The sequence below is a fragment of the Oncorhynchus kisutch genome, linkage group LG1 (genome assembly GCF_002021735.2).
Source record: "Oncorhynchus kisutch isolate 150728-3 linkage group LG1, Okis_V2, whole genome shotgun sequence".
Taxonomy (NCBI): Eukaryota; Metazoa; Chordata; class Actinopteri; order Salmoniformes; family Salmonidae; genus Oncorhynchus; species Oncorhynchus kisutch.
The window spans coordinates 13,577,991-13,594,951 of NC_034174.2; the positions used below are offsets into that span (position 1 = coordinate 13,577,991).

The following is a 16,961-nucleotide window of genomic DNA, read 5'->3' on the forward strand; positions in this document are numbered from 1 at the left end:
TCTTTCTCTTTCTTACTCAAAGCTCTGGCAGTTACAAGAATTCAGCTCTCTATCGAAGGACAGTTTGGCCATTATCTAACCAAAGTCAAATGTTGATACTGTATCAACCAAGGTACCATCAAATAATGCATTTAAATCAGTAGAAGGGGTGCTTTTTAACAAAAACATAATTTATTCATGTAACAAATAGTGTGAATGCCAGCATACACATCTATATAAATGTCATATTGTTCATCAGCAGTTGTTCATCCTTAGACTGAAAAGCAAAACAGGTAAACAATGATGAAACTAAAGATTGCACTGCCAATAACAATAATAGTTCATAAAAAAAGTTAACAGAAGTATGCTGCGGTTTTCATGTGATTGCACTAATACAAGTGCACTGTGTAAAGTGCAGGACATTGCATTGCATTATTACATAGCCAGATAAAGTTTTGTAAAGTGCATTCTAAAAAATCTGTAAAACATTGATATTGCAGAAATAATATATACCATTTAGCAGATGCTTTTATCCAAAGTGACTTACAGTCATGCGTGTTTACGTTTCACATATGGGTGTCTCCAGTGGGAATTGAGAGAAAATATATTTCTACCATCTGGAAATATTGCTACATAAATAGTTTGGATCAATAGCTTGGTTTTCTTATTTTGTCACGTGTCATAAGTAGAATCCCCAGAAACAATGCATTACTCTAGGGTTACTGTAGGGGCGTGTTTCTTAGTCCTGGTTCTAAGGACTCAAAAGGGGTGCACATTTGAGTTTTTACCCTAGCACTACAGACATCATGTCACTAATCAACTCATCATCAAACCTTTGATTTGTGGAATCAGGTGTGTATTGCGAGGGCAAAACCAAAAATGTGCACCCTTTTCAGTTCACAGAACCAGGATTAAGATACCCTGCTGTGGGGAAATAACCAATGTACCTGTACATGCAGTTACAGTAGGCTACATAGTACTTACTATCACTAATTCAGATAAGTAAATACAGACTGCACCACAAGTGGTAAGAAGTGGATATATTTTACTTACTAACCTGTACACATGGTAGTTATTTAGATTACCTAGTGTAGATTTACTGGTACAAGGACTACCATAAGTGGTGTTCCCTAGGTGACCTGCCTCTGGGTTTTATTTGTGTCCCAAGGAACACTTGATGTGTTATTACAGTACTGAGTATGTTTACTTTCCCCTGCACTAGTTGGTCTCATTTGCATGTGGTGGTGCATCAACGATTAGGACCATCCTGGTTATGCAGCGTCTGATCTGGATTAACCTGCAAAGCAACATAAATGCCATTAGAAACATGTGATCTTCCTTGATTCACCTGCTAACAGCACTGTGGTTAAAAGGTACAAAACAGCTTTTAACTTGTGTGTTGGGTGTGTTTCTGTGTCACAATCCCTTCTGACAATCCCTTCTATTTTAGTTTATACCACATGAGGCTGCTGAGAGGAGGAGGGCTCATAATAACGTCTGGAACGGAGCAAATGGAATGGCATCAAACACCTGGAAACCATGTGTTTGATGTATTTGATACCATTCCACTCCAGTCATTACCGCGAGCCCATTCACCCCAAATAAGGTGCCACCAGCCTCCTGTGATTTACACATAATTACATGCATTTGAATTAAAAGAGAAAACAGGGATTGACTCTTACCTCTGGTGTCTGGGTGAAGCGGTCCTCTAAGTAGCGGTTGCCCAGGCCCATGATGTGTCCTGTGGATTGTCTGGAGAGACAGGCCACCCTGGCTGTGAAGTCCAGAGTGAAGGCCAGCTTGACCAGCTCCGGGGCGTTGACGGGCCCGGGCCCAACAGTGTGTGGTGTCTGGCGGCACTGGCCCGTAGGGGTCTCTGTCTCCACGTACGTATCAGCCAACTGCTGGAAGGTACTGTAGGACAGCTTCTGGAAGAATGCGCTCAGGCTGGGGTTCTCCTTCAGCTATGGAGAGAGCAGGACATACTTTCATGAGTGACCATAGAATAATATATTATTATCCATGAGGAAATAGCAAGTTTAACCTGAAATCCAGACCAGTTTTGTGGTAACATTCCACTCTGTGCCATTTACCATAGGATACTGGGTACAAGGGGTGGAATGTTAGCACAAACAGACTGGTACCCAGGCTATAGCAAGCTATCCTGGATGTGAAAGAAGCATTGAGTGTCAAATATAGACTTTGTATTAAGTTTCTCACATACATTCTTTTTTTTTGTAGTTTATGAACACAAACCTTGTTATCAATGACGTCTCCTTGCTGCTTCATCAGAACAATGATCCTTTTGATGACGTCCTCTGTAAGAAATGGATAGAACGGGTCAATAGAAGTCTACACAGTTGTAACAGATGTGTGATGTGCTGTGGCCTTTACAGCTTTATATATAGAATGCTTAGGATGCTATTGAATGTGCAATTTCTATTATGATTAGATAAGACATCAATACACATGAGAACATTGCTTGATGATAGGCTACTTACCATCTGTAGAAGCTGTGTCTGTCTCTTTCTCCTCAGACACAATCTTCTCCAGCTCTTCTGACACTTTCTCATAGTACGAGTCTGTAAGCACCACACTCACAACCGCTGTAGAGAGTAACAAGTAACATAGTGTTTTTTCATGCAATAACTCTCTAATAACAGGACTACCAACTAACTCTCTAACAACTGGACTACCAACTAATAACAGGGCTACCAACTAACTCTCTAATAACAGGACAACCTACTAGGGCCCAATTTCCCAAAACACAGTTAAACTAAGATTATCCACAAAATCCTGTTTGAACAAAAGGACCATAACAACAAAAACAGTACTGTGTGAAATGTTTGGGTGCCATGCCCGCTCAAACCTACATTCAACTCCAGTTATTTCTGTAGTGTTGGCCCTGTTCCGAGCCGATGATCTCCTCACAGACCCTCTGAAGCTGTCACTCTTTATTTTTCTCAGAGGTCTCCTCATGGAGCGCCATTGCTTTTTTATGGATTTGTTTCCTTGCGACTGTCCACCAGTCTCTGTACCAGACTCATGCTCATCTTTCTGGTCACTCCCCTTCTTCGAGAAGAAACCCAGAAAACTTTTCCAGAGAGAGGGCCTTTTGCTCCTCTTCTTTCCCTCTTTAGACTTATTCTCCAGTTCAGTAGACGCATCAATCTCAGGAATATCAGCAGGCCCTGGGATTTCTACAGGAGCCACATTTGGTATAACAAAGCCCTCGTCGGGTGGTGTGCTGGTGGCATCGCCATCGTCAAGTTTGCTGGGCCCTAAGGTGACCAAGGAGTCAATAGAATGCCGGTGAACTCTTCTGCGTTTCTCTGACAGTGTCACCCACTTCCGAGGCTTTGTTGGTGACCTCTGGTCCTCACATGTCCCGTCACTTAAACTGATGCTGCGCTTCACATACACTTCCAAGAGGTGACTGGTGTCCTTGCGGCCAAGAGAGAGCAGCTGGGCCTGTTTGGGCATCTTCTTTTCTGCAACCTCCATGATAGGAATCTACAATAGATCATGCAAAATTAGATACATTTTTTAAATGACCGTAAAGATGTATTTCTTTCAACATTATGATATGTCACAATTGCACAATTGTATTGGATATGTTGTTCTGGTTGTTTTGGTTTCACTTGTAATATAGCCTAAAGTAAAGTTTTCGTTTACATTTTCTGAACGATTAAAACACAGCATTGGGTGCCCCAAAAATGGCCTCCCAGTTCTCTCTGGTCGTGGTATTTCACCCAATGCTGATCTTAGTTCTTCCTGAACATTAATAACAGTAGCCTACCATTACCACTTCAACTTCCAATTTCCCATGTGAATACGTCAGTCGACAACATGAAATATAATAGCATATCATACAGTAGGCTACTCACTTTTTCACTAACTGTCTTGTTGTTCCCTTCCCGATAAATGTGTTGATTTCGACGTGTTGACTAGGTGAGATATCCTACCCAAAAATGACCTCTTCAACAAAAACCTGGTTCAGGTTATGTAATGACGCGTTGGTTTACGCCTCCTCCTTTACCGACAGCCTATCATCACCCTTCGTGCAGCGCGCGGGGGTGAAGTGAAGCAGGTAAGGAGAAGCCTACAGTCAATGCGTCATATGATTTCTCCTCAACGGTACTTTAGGGCTTGTTTACGGTTTCGGTGTTGTCCTGCTCGTGCCATAAGGGGAAATTACGGTATTGGTTTTAGTTAACCTGAAACACAAACACCCATAAACTCAAACACACACACACACACACACACACACACAGTCGATGCTGCTGTTCTAATATATACTATTGATTCTACTACCCACTTTAAATATGTAAATCCATTGTAAATCCAGTCCATTATTACTATGCATACTACCTCTTCTGCTACTTCCACTACTTCTTATTTTATTTTTTTACTTCATCTTTGTTATTACTGATTAAGGATTTATGTCCTGCATTGTTGAGGGAGCTAACGCATAAGCATTTCAATGCACCTTTTATACCTGCTGTAAATTGTGTATGTGACTAATACATTTGATTTGATTAAAATAACACTTCCCCATCAACAAAATAACGTTCATATGGCCTGTATAATAATGCAGGTGGCATATGTGACTAGAAACAAAAACAGAATCCTCACCCTCTTGTTTTATGATTGACCATACACACTGGGCACAGTCAAATCAACGTTTATTACTGGCAAAGGCAGCAATAAAGGCTGCCATCACCATTTTTTGACCTCTGTAGTCATACCAGTAGCCTACTGACAAGAACATTTATTATTGCAGTGGAAATGTGAGGAACTACTTTGTGGGGCATTTGGACTTTCGGTTCAGCTGATAATATATTACCATAACCTTTATGTCTGGAGAAACACAAAAATACATGATATATCATTGAGTGTGCTCTTTTTGGGGCAGGTCTTTGTGGTGGCATGATGCTACATGTTCCAACCTGGACTCAGGGTCATTCTGCATGTTCCCAAGCAGTGTTGTATTACCAAGTCTATTATATTTAGATTTTATTGTGCAACCTTGGAAAGGATGATGGAGGGGAGGGGGATGAGAAGGAGATGAAGTGGAGGAGGAGAGACTTCCAGGCAGATATGACTGAGAGCAGCCCCAACTGGTGTGACCTTTGACCTGGAAAAACTTGCCCTGAACCGAGAGAGACAGAGAACATTCATCGACGGACTTTGCTCCTTTTAGGAGCCATGGGCGTTAAGTCTTTACACCATCCTAAAGTGACCTATATTCTCTGAAATGGAAGTTTGAACAGTTCCTAAAAAGAGGATGTGTCTGAGCCATTCGCTGACAAGTGTTATGACTACACTGTACGATTCAAGAGAAGTGATCAAGACACAACTAGGCTACAGTATACAGTGGGGCAAAAAAGTATTTCGTCAGCCACCAATTGTGCAAGTTCTCCCACTTAAAAAGATGAGAGAGGCCTGTAATTTTCATCATAGGTACACTTCAACTATGACAGACAAAATGAGAAAAAAAATCCAGAAAATCAGATTGTAGGATTTTTTATTAATTTATTTGCAAATTATGGTGGAAAATAAGTATTTGGTCAATAACAAAAGTTTATCTCAATACTTTGTTATATACCCTTTGTTGGCAATGACAGAGGTCAAACGTTTTCTGTAAGTCTTCACAAGGATTTCACACACTGTTGCTGGTATTTTGGCCCATTCCTCCATGCAGATCTCCTCTAGAGCTGTGATGTTTTGGGGCTGTTGCTTGGCAACACGGACTTTCAACTCCCTCCAAAGATTTTCTATGGGGTTGAGATCTCGAGACTGGCTAGGCCACTCCAGGACCTTGAAATGCTTCTTACGAAGCCACTCCTTCGTTGCCCGGGCAGTGTGTTTGGGATCATTGTCATGCTGAAAGACCCACGTTTCATCTTCAATGCCCTTGCTGATGGAAGGAGGTTTTCACTCAAAATCTCACGAAACGTGGCCCCATTCATTCTTTCCTGTACACGGATCAGTCGTCCTGGTCCCTTTGCAGAAAAACAGCCCCAAAGCATGATGTTTCCACCCTGGCACTGAGGGATTTGAGTCCCTGGCGGCGTAGTGTGTTACTGATGGTAGGCTTTGTTACTTTGGCCCCAGCTCTCTGCAGGTCATTCACTAGATCCCCCCCGTGTGGTTCTGGGATTTTTGCTCACCGTTCTTGTGATCATTTTGACCCCACGGAGTGAGATCTTGCGTGGAGTCCTAGATCGAGGGAGATTATCAGTGGTCTTGTATGTCTTCCATTTCCTAATAATTGCTCCCACAGTTGATTTCTTCAAACCAAGCTGCTTACCTATTGCAGATTCAGTCTTCCCAGCCTGGTGCAGGTCTACAATTTTGTTTCTGGTGTCCTTTGACAGCTCTTTGGTCTTGGCCATAGTGGAGTTTGGAGTGTGAATGTTTGAGTTTGTGGACAGGTGCCTTTTATACTGATAACAAGTTCAAACAGGTGCCATTAATACAGGTAATGAGTGGAGGACAGAGGAGCTTCTTAAAGAAGAAGTTACAGGTCTGTGAGAGCCAGAAATCTTGCTTGTTTGTAGGTGACCAAATATTTATTTTCCACCATAATTTGCAAATAAATTCATAAAAAATCCTACAATGTGATTTTCTGGATTTTTTCCCCTCATTTTGTCTGCCATAGTTGAAGTGTACCTATGATGAAAATTACAGGCCTCTCTCATCTTTTTAAGTGGGAGAACTTGCACAATTGGTAGCTGACTAAATACTTTTTTGCCCCACTGTATGGTTATATTGTATGGCCACATAGCCATTAGGCTGCAGTGGCATACACTTCTAGATTCCATTGAAAGTCTACACTGCACTCCTCATATTCAAGGCTACATTATTTGAAGTGTAATCTTATTCCATCATAAAGGTGTATCGCATTAATCATGAAATCGACCACAGCTCATGATTGTGACCAGAGATGAATGTGAGGAGTAGAGATACGAAAAGGGACGGCGTTCACGTTAATGCACACTGGTTCTGATTCATTTACACTTGGGTTCATTTGATCTGATAATTATTTTTGACTGTTACTGTTATGGCTGCGATTTTTCATTTTTAATGACCTGCTGGCTTTGGTCGTGTTCAAAGCCTGTTAATCTATTTGCTCCAGTCAATCTCAGCCACACACACTGTAGTCATATGACCAGAATTTAGATTAAGCTGGCAGAATACTAACTCATACAAAAAAGGATTCTGTTGAATTCTCAGTGCATCATGTAATGTAATGCAAAGCAGGCTACTCACTAGGCTTAGGGTTAGGGTTAGGCTGGGGTTAGGGTTAGGGTTATCTGGATTTACACTATTGGATGGCACACATAGCCTACATCGCATTTTATAGTAAATCAATAACAACAACAATACAATACAATACAACACAAGACAATACTATACAATACAAATACAATACCATAAAACACAAGACAATACTATACAATACAAATACAATACAATACTATACAACACAATACAACACAAGACAATACTATACAAGACAAATACAATACTATACAATACAACACAACACAACACATACAACACATTACAATACTATGCTATACAATACAATACTATACAATACAAATACAATACTATAGTATACAAGACAATACTATACAATACAAATGCAATACTATACAACACAATACAATACAATAATATACAACACAATACAATACAATAATATACAACACAATACAATTCAACACATTACGATACTGTACAATACAATACTATACAATACAACACAAAACTATAGAAAGACAATACGAATGACTGTTCCCATCAGTGGGTGCTCTGGTCAGTGGGTGCGTTCGCCCCCACTCACCCCGAGAGGCCAGCAGGGCAAAGCTCCTGCCCCCGACCCAAAGGTCTTTTCCAAGGGCAGGAAGCACCAAGACCCCCCTGTCGCCCAGGCGGGCATGGAAGTGAGCAAAACCGAAACCACCAGGGCCAGCACACAAACCACTCACAGAGTGAAACCATAACACAACACGTAAATAACTAAATGCAAAACATACAATAATCACATCCCTACCCTCACCTCTGATTGGTTGGAGGAGCTCAAATATCTATACTGTGCATGCGTGTATGTATTTATTTCAACACTCATTAATTCCAACCTTCAGACAGCCACAGATAAACTCATATTTCCCAGTAAATCATCATTCTACCGATGTGTTTCTCCATTCTCCCATGGTGTCTCACTAGGGACTTTATCCTCCCATCTGCAACATTTCTGACCAAATGTCGCCCAAAATAACATTTTTACCCAGGAGCACAATTATATTTCCTGTTAACACCATAGCACTTAGCACACCATCACAATACATAAACAATCAGTAGACTACACACACTGTACACCATACAATGGAAAAATACAAGCCTCAAATCAATCACATTTATTCATGAAGCTTTTTATAGCTTCCCAACTGCAGCATCCTCATTCATTTTCACAAAGTGCTTGCACACAAACTGAACAATGTACACATGCTATTCCATATTTCCTCTTCTTATCACTGCGGTTTACATGGCATGATCATGACCTGCATAATGAGTGTGGCTGCTGAATCACTATGCCTTATTAACATTCTGTGTGAACACTGGGGAGGGTGTGTAAAGCCTCTCAATAGTACCTGCTGCACAATTCACCCTGTGTGCTGCAGACACCCACTCTCTTCTGATTTTCAATGTATATACTGTTCCTGGAAAAAGAAAAAAAAGAGAAGTTTGTGAGAGGAAAAGAAAAAAGAGAGAAGTTTGTGAGAGGAAAAGAAAAAAAAGTTTGCAAATCAAGCATTTGTTTCCCCTCCAAATCCATGATTTACATATGAGTGAAGTTTCAGTTTTGCTGGTCTCCTTTTATGTAATGCGCTAAAACCAATAGGTTTGTTTTATAGACAACTTGATGTTTGTGGATGACACATTACTGTGAATTTCCATCTCCCTAGAGATGGACTTTTTTATTTAACGAGGCAAGTCTGTTAACCAACCAGCCTACCCCCCAGCCAAACCCTCCCCTAACTCAGATGACGCTGGGACAATTGTGCACTGCCCTATGGGACTCCTGATCACGGCCGGTTGTGACACAGCCTGGTAACGAACCAAGATCTGTGGTGACGCAACGAGCACAGCAATGCAGTGCCTTGGACCGCCTCTACAACAGGCCATTATACTGATCCCTGATGTTTGACCAACAGTCAGATCATGAAACTATGAGAGGATTATGAAGGGCTCTCTCATAATTGAATTGCATTTAGGGAGGATTTAATTTATTGTACCTTTCTAAAAAATAATGGTACATCCTCAGTGTTAAAAATTTGGTGTGGAATTTGATCAAATCAATATGATATTTACATTCCACAATAGACTATGTATTATCTACTTACTAAAATCAACTAGTTATCCAGTGATGCTTCAACGCCAAAGAATGTCACCCCAAACACTGTGAAACAAAATAAGAGAGTTTATCTCTCAGCGATCAAGGTAAGACCCAAATGCAGACTGTCAAAGTAACAATGTTTATTGTAGACAGGGGCAGGCTAAGACAGGTCAAGGCAGGCAGGGGTCAAAAAATCCAGGGTAAGGCAAAGGTACAGGACAGCAGGCAGACTCAGGGTCAGGCAGAGGTCAAAACTGGGAGGACTAGCAAAGAGACGCTAGGAAACGATAGGCGCTGTTAGGAAAACCGCTGGTAAGCAAGAACGAACAAGATGAACTGGCAACAAACAAACAGACAGTGAACACAGGTATAAATACACAGGGGATAATTGGGAAGATGGACGACACCTGGAGGGGGGTGGAGACAAGCACAAGGACAGGTGAAATAGATCAGGGCATGACATTATCATTGTGATGGCTTTGTGATCACATAGGTTGATAGTCAAAGAAACATTTGTGCAAAACACACCAACTTGTAGAGCTGACATTATTCCTTTTTCTACACGACAACGCATCATATCTGTTTCACATAGTATATGTTTATCTGATCAACGAGCGTTCTCTTATGTGATCCAATTCACCGTCCCAGGAAGAGTCGCCAGCATCCACTTCGACTTACTTAAGTTGAACCCTTAGGCAACACTTTACTGCCAGCGGTGGTCACCTCAAATACCGTGAAACACAATAAGAGAGTTCATCATTGTGATGTCTATGTGATCACATAGATTGATAGTCAACGCAACATTTGTGCAAAACACACCAACTGTCCAATGGATTATAACCACCTTTATGCTGGTTTGCTTTAAGATGAATGGTCATTTCAGGACCTTGAATGTGGTATATTATTGTATGGTCTCTAATGTGACAGGTTGGCCTTCATATGATGCACTCCAGAATTAGAGTAAATTAGGTGTAAACAAAAAACTTAGACACAATTTGTTCCCAAGAAGAAAGTGTGACAGATGAATGATTCACAAACACTATTCATTCTGGGAGGCGCAGCAGAAAGGGCACTGGTATTTTCTTAATCCGATATCAACCATACAAGTTAAATGGTCGTACTTTTATTTTTTTGTAATGTAAGACTACACTGATAATAATTTGTTAACTTGATTGGGGCAAATCGATTTTTGTATTATATATGATACATTTATGATTAAATTAAGAGATTTGCTGCTGAACCACTTCAGCAGCTTGATAGCTGTCTATGTTTGGGAGCCTTATCTTGTGTTTAAATTCAACTTCATTTGATCCAGGTTGATACTCCAGGTGTCCTGCTTCATTTTTTTATGGCCCTTAAGCAGGACAAATGTCGGACTTACGTTTCCTCTCACATGGTGCATTCGTTGACCTGGGGGGACAGCGCATCACAGCTTAGCAGGAAGAGTCACCACTCTGTAATCAGTCATCAATCTTTATCTCTTAGGTCATTACCTGCTTCTGCCGCACTCAAACCCATGGCAGCTAACTTAAACCATGTCATAGAGAAACCAAAGTGAAACCAAAAAGTCCCTAATGTGTCTATAAATAGATAGTGTATAGCAGAGTCATTGTATTGTTAGGGCTCAACCTTGTGAAGATTAGATCACCTGATTGAGAATAATTATAAAGGGCTTCCTCATTGCTGATGGACAACTGGTCATCACAAACTAAACTCTTAAACAACTCTGAATTATTAACGAGGACCTACATGTCAGTCTCATTATTGAGCAGCTTGCAGTAACAAAGTTTGATAGTGGAGAATTCTAGATCAGGAAAAGGGCTGTGGGTCTTCCCCATGGCATCACAGTCAAAGATAATGTAAACTGGTTTGACCGTGTCATGTATTTCGCAGGACTGTACAATAATGTAACCTCTATGGGATCGGTGTCACTATACCGGGACAGTTGTTGCTAACGTGCGCTAATGTGACTATCATAACGTTGTACATAACAACAAACTTTCCAGGTCATAGATGTGTCTTATATGAGCAGAAAGCTTAAATTCTTATTAATCTAACTGCACTGTCTAATTTACAGTAGCTATTATAGTGAAACATACCATGCTATTGTTTGAGGAAAGTACCCAACAACAAAACACTTTTATCACAGCAACTGGTTTGATACATTCACCTCTGAAGGTAGATCATGTACTTACATTCAGTAATCTTGCTCTAATTTGTCAACCTGAGGGTCCCATAGATAAATTGTAGCATAGTTTTGTTTGATAAAATACATTTTTATATTCAAATGAAGGACCTGGGTTCTACAGTTTGAACCCCTGCTGTCTCTGGCTCCACACCCACCCCGTCCGGCCATCTAGATGTGTGAAAGTGAGTGTATAAGCTAATGATCCATCATGTATGACATTCCTGGGAGTGTGTAAACTTAAATGTTGTATTACCATATCATTTTTGTATGTTCTCCATAGTTATGTACTTGAAAATGTATCAATTGACCAATTTGCCACATTTGGGTAGACTTTATAAAAAAATATTGTGCATTATTGCTTTGCTTCACTGGATCAATCTGAAACTTTGCATACACACTGCTGCCATCTAGTGGCCAAAATCTATATTTCACCTAGACTCCCACATTATGGCCTTTCTCTTGCATTTCAAAGATGATGAAAAAATAAAATAATTGAACACGCCCGTTTTTTAGTTTGTATTAATTACAGATCTAATGTGTTATATTCTCCTACATTAATTTCACATTTCCACAAATTTCAAAGTGTTTTCTTTCAAATGATACCAAGAATATGCATATCCTTGCTTATACTGTATATTTTTCTATATTTGTCCTCTTAAGGATCGGACCCTTTTTAACATTTTCGCCTAAAATGACATACCCAAATCTAACTGAGCTACAGGCAGTTAGACAGAGAGACAGTCCTCTCTGAGCTACAGGCAGTTAGACAGAGAGACAGTCCTCTCTGAGCTACAGGCAGTTAGACAGAGAGACAGTCCTCTCTGAGCTATGGGCAGTTAGACAGAGAGACAGTCCTCTCTGAGCTACGGGCAGTTAGACAGAGAGACAGTCCTCTCTGAGCTACGGGCAGTTAGACAGAGAGACAATCCTCTCTGAGCTACAGGCAGTTAGACAGAGCGACAGTCCTTTCTGAGCTACAGGCAGTTAGACAGAGAGACAGTCCTCTCTGAGCTACAGGCAGTTAGACAGAGAGACAGTCCTCTCTGAGCTACAGGCAGTTAGACAGAGAGACAGTCCTCTCTGAGCTACAGGCAGTTAGACAGAGAGACAGTCCTCTCTGAGCTACAGGCAGTTAGACAGAGAGACAGTCCTCTCTGAGCTACAGGCAGTTAGACAGAGAGACAGTCCTCTCTGAGCTACAGGCAGTTAGACAGAGAGACAGTCCTCTCTGAGCTACAGGCAGTTAGACAGAGAGACAGTCCTCTCTGAGCTACAGGCAGTTAGACAGAGCGACAGTCCTTTCTGAGCTACAGGCAGTTAGACAGAGAGACAGTCCTCTCTGAGCTACAGGCAGTTAGACAGAGAGACAGTCCTCTCTGAGCTACAGGCAGTTAGACAGAGAGACAGTCCTCTCTGAGCTACAGGCAGTTAGACAGAGAGACAGTCCTCTCTGAGCTACAGGCAGTTAGACAGAGAGACAGTCCTCTCTGAGCTACAGGCAGTTAGACAGAGAGACAGTCCTCTCTGAGCTACAGGCAGTTAGACAGAGAGACAGTCCTCTCTGAGCTACAGGCAGTTAGACAGAGAGACAGTCCTCTCTGAGCTACAGGCAGTTAGACAGAGAGACAGTCCTCTCTGAGCTACAGGCAGTTAGACAGAGAGACAGTCCTCTCTGAGCTACAGGCAGTTAGACAGAGAGACAGTCCTCTCTGAGTTACAGACAGTTAGACAGAGAGACAGTCCTCTCTGAGTTACAGGCAGTTACATTTGGGTAAGTCATTTTAGGCGAAAATTGAAAAAAGGGTCAGATCCTTAAGAGGACAAATATAGACTTCTATTTGAATTGTCTAAAACACATTAAAATATTTCCCTCCACATACATTATCCTCACATAGGTATATATATTTGGAATATTTAATAACACAACTTTTTTCTAGTATTTTCACAACTAAACACTAAACAATAACATTTAGTGGGACTTGTGACTTGCATAAGTCAACACAAGAGACCCTGGTATCAGTGTACAATTTCCATAAACTTACCCAGGTACGATCATTCAGACTGCCCACATCTGATCTCATCTTTTTCTATGTAATACAGAAACCAGGGTTTAGTTTCATGGAGCAGGAATCAGGAAGCTATTTCATTGCATCATTTACAGGACTTGACATGAGCATAACTTGAAGAGTTGATTTCCAAAATGCTATGTCTACCAATGTATCACATTTGTGTTTTTTCATGAGAAATTATAGATTTTGTATTCATAGTGTTTTGTGTGTATGAAAATGTATTTTTTACAAAACACTATAGTGTATATCCATTGTTTAGCTTGAATGGAATGTTTGTATACTGTACATTTGACTGTGATTTATGATTGTCTCACTTAGCGTCTTAAGATGAATGCACTTACTGTAAGTCGCACTGGATAAGAGCATCTGGTAAATTATTCAAATGTCCAATCTAAAAGTTTTACATACAGATCTCGTATTACTGTATCGATTTTTATGTTTTATTTTTTATTTATTGACGTCAGAAATGTATAATTTGTACAGTTCTTGAATAAAAAATGTTGTCATTTGTTACATTTGACTGTGTAAAACCTAGCAGTACTACTTATTTTTCGAAGAGTGAGGCAGGTATACTGTATAGCACTTAGTAAAAAAAAAACATAATTATTTGTCTTTCTGAAATTAAACCATCAGGTGATATATTTTAAACAAGTACATGTGTAACGATCGTCGTCCTACTCGTCTGATGAGGAGTAGGAAATATCGGACCAATGCGCTGCGTGGTAAGTGTCCATGTTTTTAATAAAATAACTGAACACTGAACAAAGATACGACAAACGAACAGTTCTGTACAGTGAATTGAAAAAACACTGAACAGAAAATAATCACCCACAAATCATAGTGGGAAAACAGGCTACCTAATTATGATTCTCAATCAGAGACAACGAACGACACCTGCCTCTGATTGAGAACCATACCAGGACAAACACATAAACGCAACATAGAAAAAGGAACATAGACTACCCACCCCAACTCACACCCTGATCAAACAAAAACAAAGACATAACAAAGGAACTAAGGTCAGAACGTGACAACATATCTGTCATTGAACAACTCCATGCCATGATCAGATAGTGGAAAAAACACACGGATCTCTTTCATAATTTCTTCAGACAATAAAAGCTAATTTACCAATTCCTAATTGACCAATTTACTAATTTCACTGCATTAAACTCTTCACTTCCCTCCTGAATAGGCTTGGCCTCACTGTCTGTCACCAAGCCCAAGACTCTGCCACACCCACCAAGATGTAGGATGTGTTCACCTGTCTGTCACCAGGCCCAAGACTCTGCCACACCCACCAAGATGTAGGATGTGTTCACCTGTCTGTCACCAGGCCCAAGACTCTGCCACACCCACCAAGATGTAGGATGTGTTCACCTGTCTGTCACCAGGCCCAAGACTCTACCACACCCACCAAGATGCAGGATGTGTTCACCTGTCTGTCACCAGGCCCAAGACTCTGCCACACCCACCAAGATGCAGGATGTGTTCACCTGTCTGTCACCAGGCCCAAGACTCTGCCACACCCACCAAGATGCAGGATGTGTTCACCTGTCTGTCCTCCATACCAATTTATGCCTAATGAGCAGGTGGAAGGTACACGCACGCAAATGCACGCAAACACAGACACACACACACACACACACGCACGCACGCACGCACACACACACACACACACACACACACACACACACACACACACACACACACACACACGCACACACGCACACGCGCACATGCGCACACAATTGATTAATCTGCTGTAGCTATAAGACATTTCAGCACATACAGTATATTACTAAGGGATGTCTGGGTCAAGAAAGTAAAAGTTGTGTGAAAGGATATTTATACGAGACAAGGTACAAGGCAAGGTCTTTAGAAAGGTCTTTACGTATTATGTCAGCTTGTTTTTGTCCTCTTTTCCTGCTCGCTCTTTACATGTCTCATCATCCAAGTGTCAGGTTGTTCATGCCATACTCCTTATCAAATGACACAGGCTAAGGGCAAAAAGGCACTTTACGCTAGCTAACCTCAAGGTCAAAGATCATCTTATCCTGTAGAGCTCCTAGTCTAAACGTTTATCTGCTGTAGTTGGTTTGCCTTGATGAAACGGACGGCCAAATTATATTCTAAAGGGAGTAGTGGTAATAGGGTGCAGTTAAAGGGGAGGGTGTCTTTTGCAAAATTACTGTTAACGTGATTTCATTATATAGATCTTATCTCTCCAATGTATTGTCAGGAAGCACAAGTTATTTCATGGTGTAACTCAGAGATCCTAGCCCTAGGGAAACAGCACTAGACCATTGTTTACACTGTTGTAGGCAACCTGTCTGCCTAGGGAGACTAAAATATACCAGACCTTTTCAGGAAGTCAGTTGAAATGACATCTTATTGGCGACAGGGATATCCAGAGAACCGAGGCTGAACGTTGCGTCAGTCGCCTGCTGTCCCTAACATGAACATAACTTCCTTCTTGACAAGATTTCTTTGCTGTAGATTAAGGATTCTTGAAAGAGTGCTAGGTGCAAAGGTAAGTTTGAATCTCTCTAGGCAGACAGGTTGCCTCCCACATTGCAAATAACATTCTAGTGCTGTTGCCCTAGGACTGGGATTTCCAAGTTATGCAATAAAACACCTTTGTGCTTCCTGCTCATGGAAATCAAAACCCTGGTTTCTGTATGCCAGCTCTCTTCCTTTCAATGTCTGTCTGGTAAACTCCCTGGCTGTCAACCACTGATCATTTGAACCATTTATAGACCACCTAAGTCATCTGATCTGTTTTTATGTGAACTGTCCTCATTAATGGCTTCTGTCTGCCAATGTACTGCTTGTAGGTGATCCACATTGATGCAACTGCAAGCTGTACTTTTGCTGCTGACTTTGTCATTACATGATGGTCTTGATATCATTCAAAATGTTGCTTTCCCCTCCCACAACAAATGGCACATTTTTTATTTAGTCTGATCCACTGGTTTTCTTCCTTGCAAAATAACTGATGTTGAGCTCCCCATCTCTGATCACAAAGTTGTTCAGTTTGAAGTCTCCGCCCCCCCCCCCCCCCCATTTCCAAACAAAATGTCCAATGCACCATTTCCTTTAGGAAAGGTAAAAAACATAAATCCCACTGATCTCATGAGCCTGATTAATACATACCCCAGTCCTGACCTCAGCCTGACGAATACATACCCCAGTCCTGACCTCAGCCTGATTAAAACATACCCCAGTCCTGACCTCAGCCTGATTAAAACATACCCCAGTCCTGACCTCAGCCTGATTAAAACATACCCCAGTCCTGACCTCAGCCTGATTAAAA

General features: G+C 41.1%; 1 protein-coding gene across 1 annotated transcript; it reads right to left on the reverse strand.

Annotated features, from left to right (window-relative positions):
* Positions 1–148: 148 nt before the first annotated feature.
* On the reverse strand, positions 149–4,046 carry LOC109865860 (uncharacterized). The gene is made up of 6 exons (XM_020454378.2): positions 3,867–4,046; positions 2,853–3,492; positions 2,481–2,585; positions 2,236–2,297; positions 1,662–1,943; positions 149–1,276 (listed from the first exon to the last, which is right to left on the reverse strand). The coding sequence occupies exons 2-6, from the start codon at positions 3,481–3,483 to the stop codon at positions 1,229–1,231; spliced, it is 1,128 nt and encodes a 375-aa protein (XP_020309967.1). The 5' UTR covers positions 3,484–3,492; positions 3,867–4,046; the 3' UTR covers positions 149–1,228.
* Positions 4,047–16,961: the final 12,915 nt, after the last annotated feature.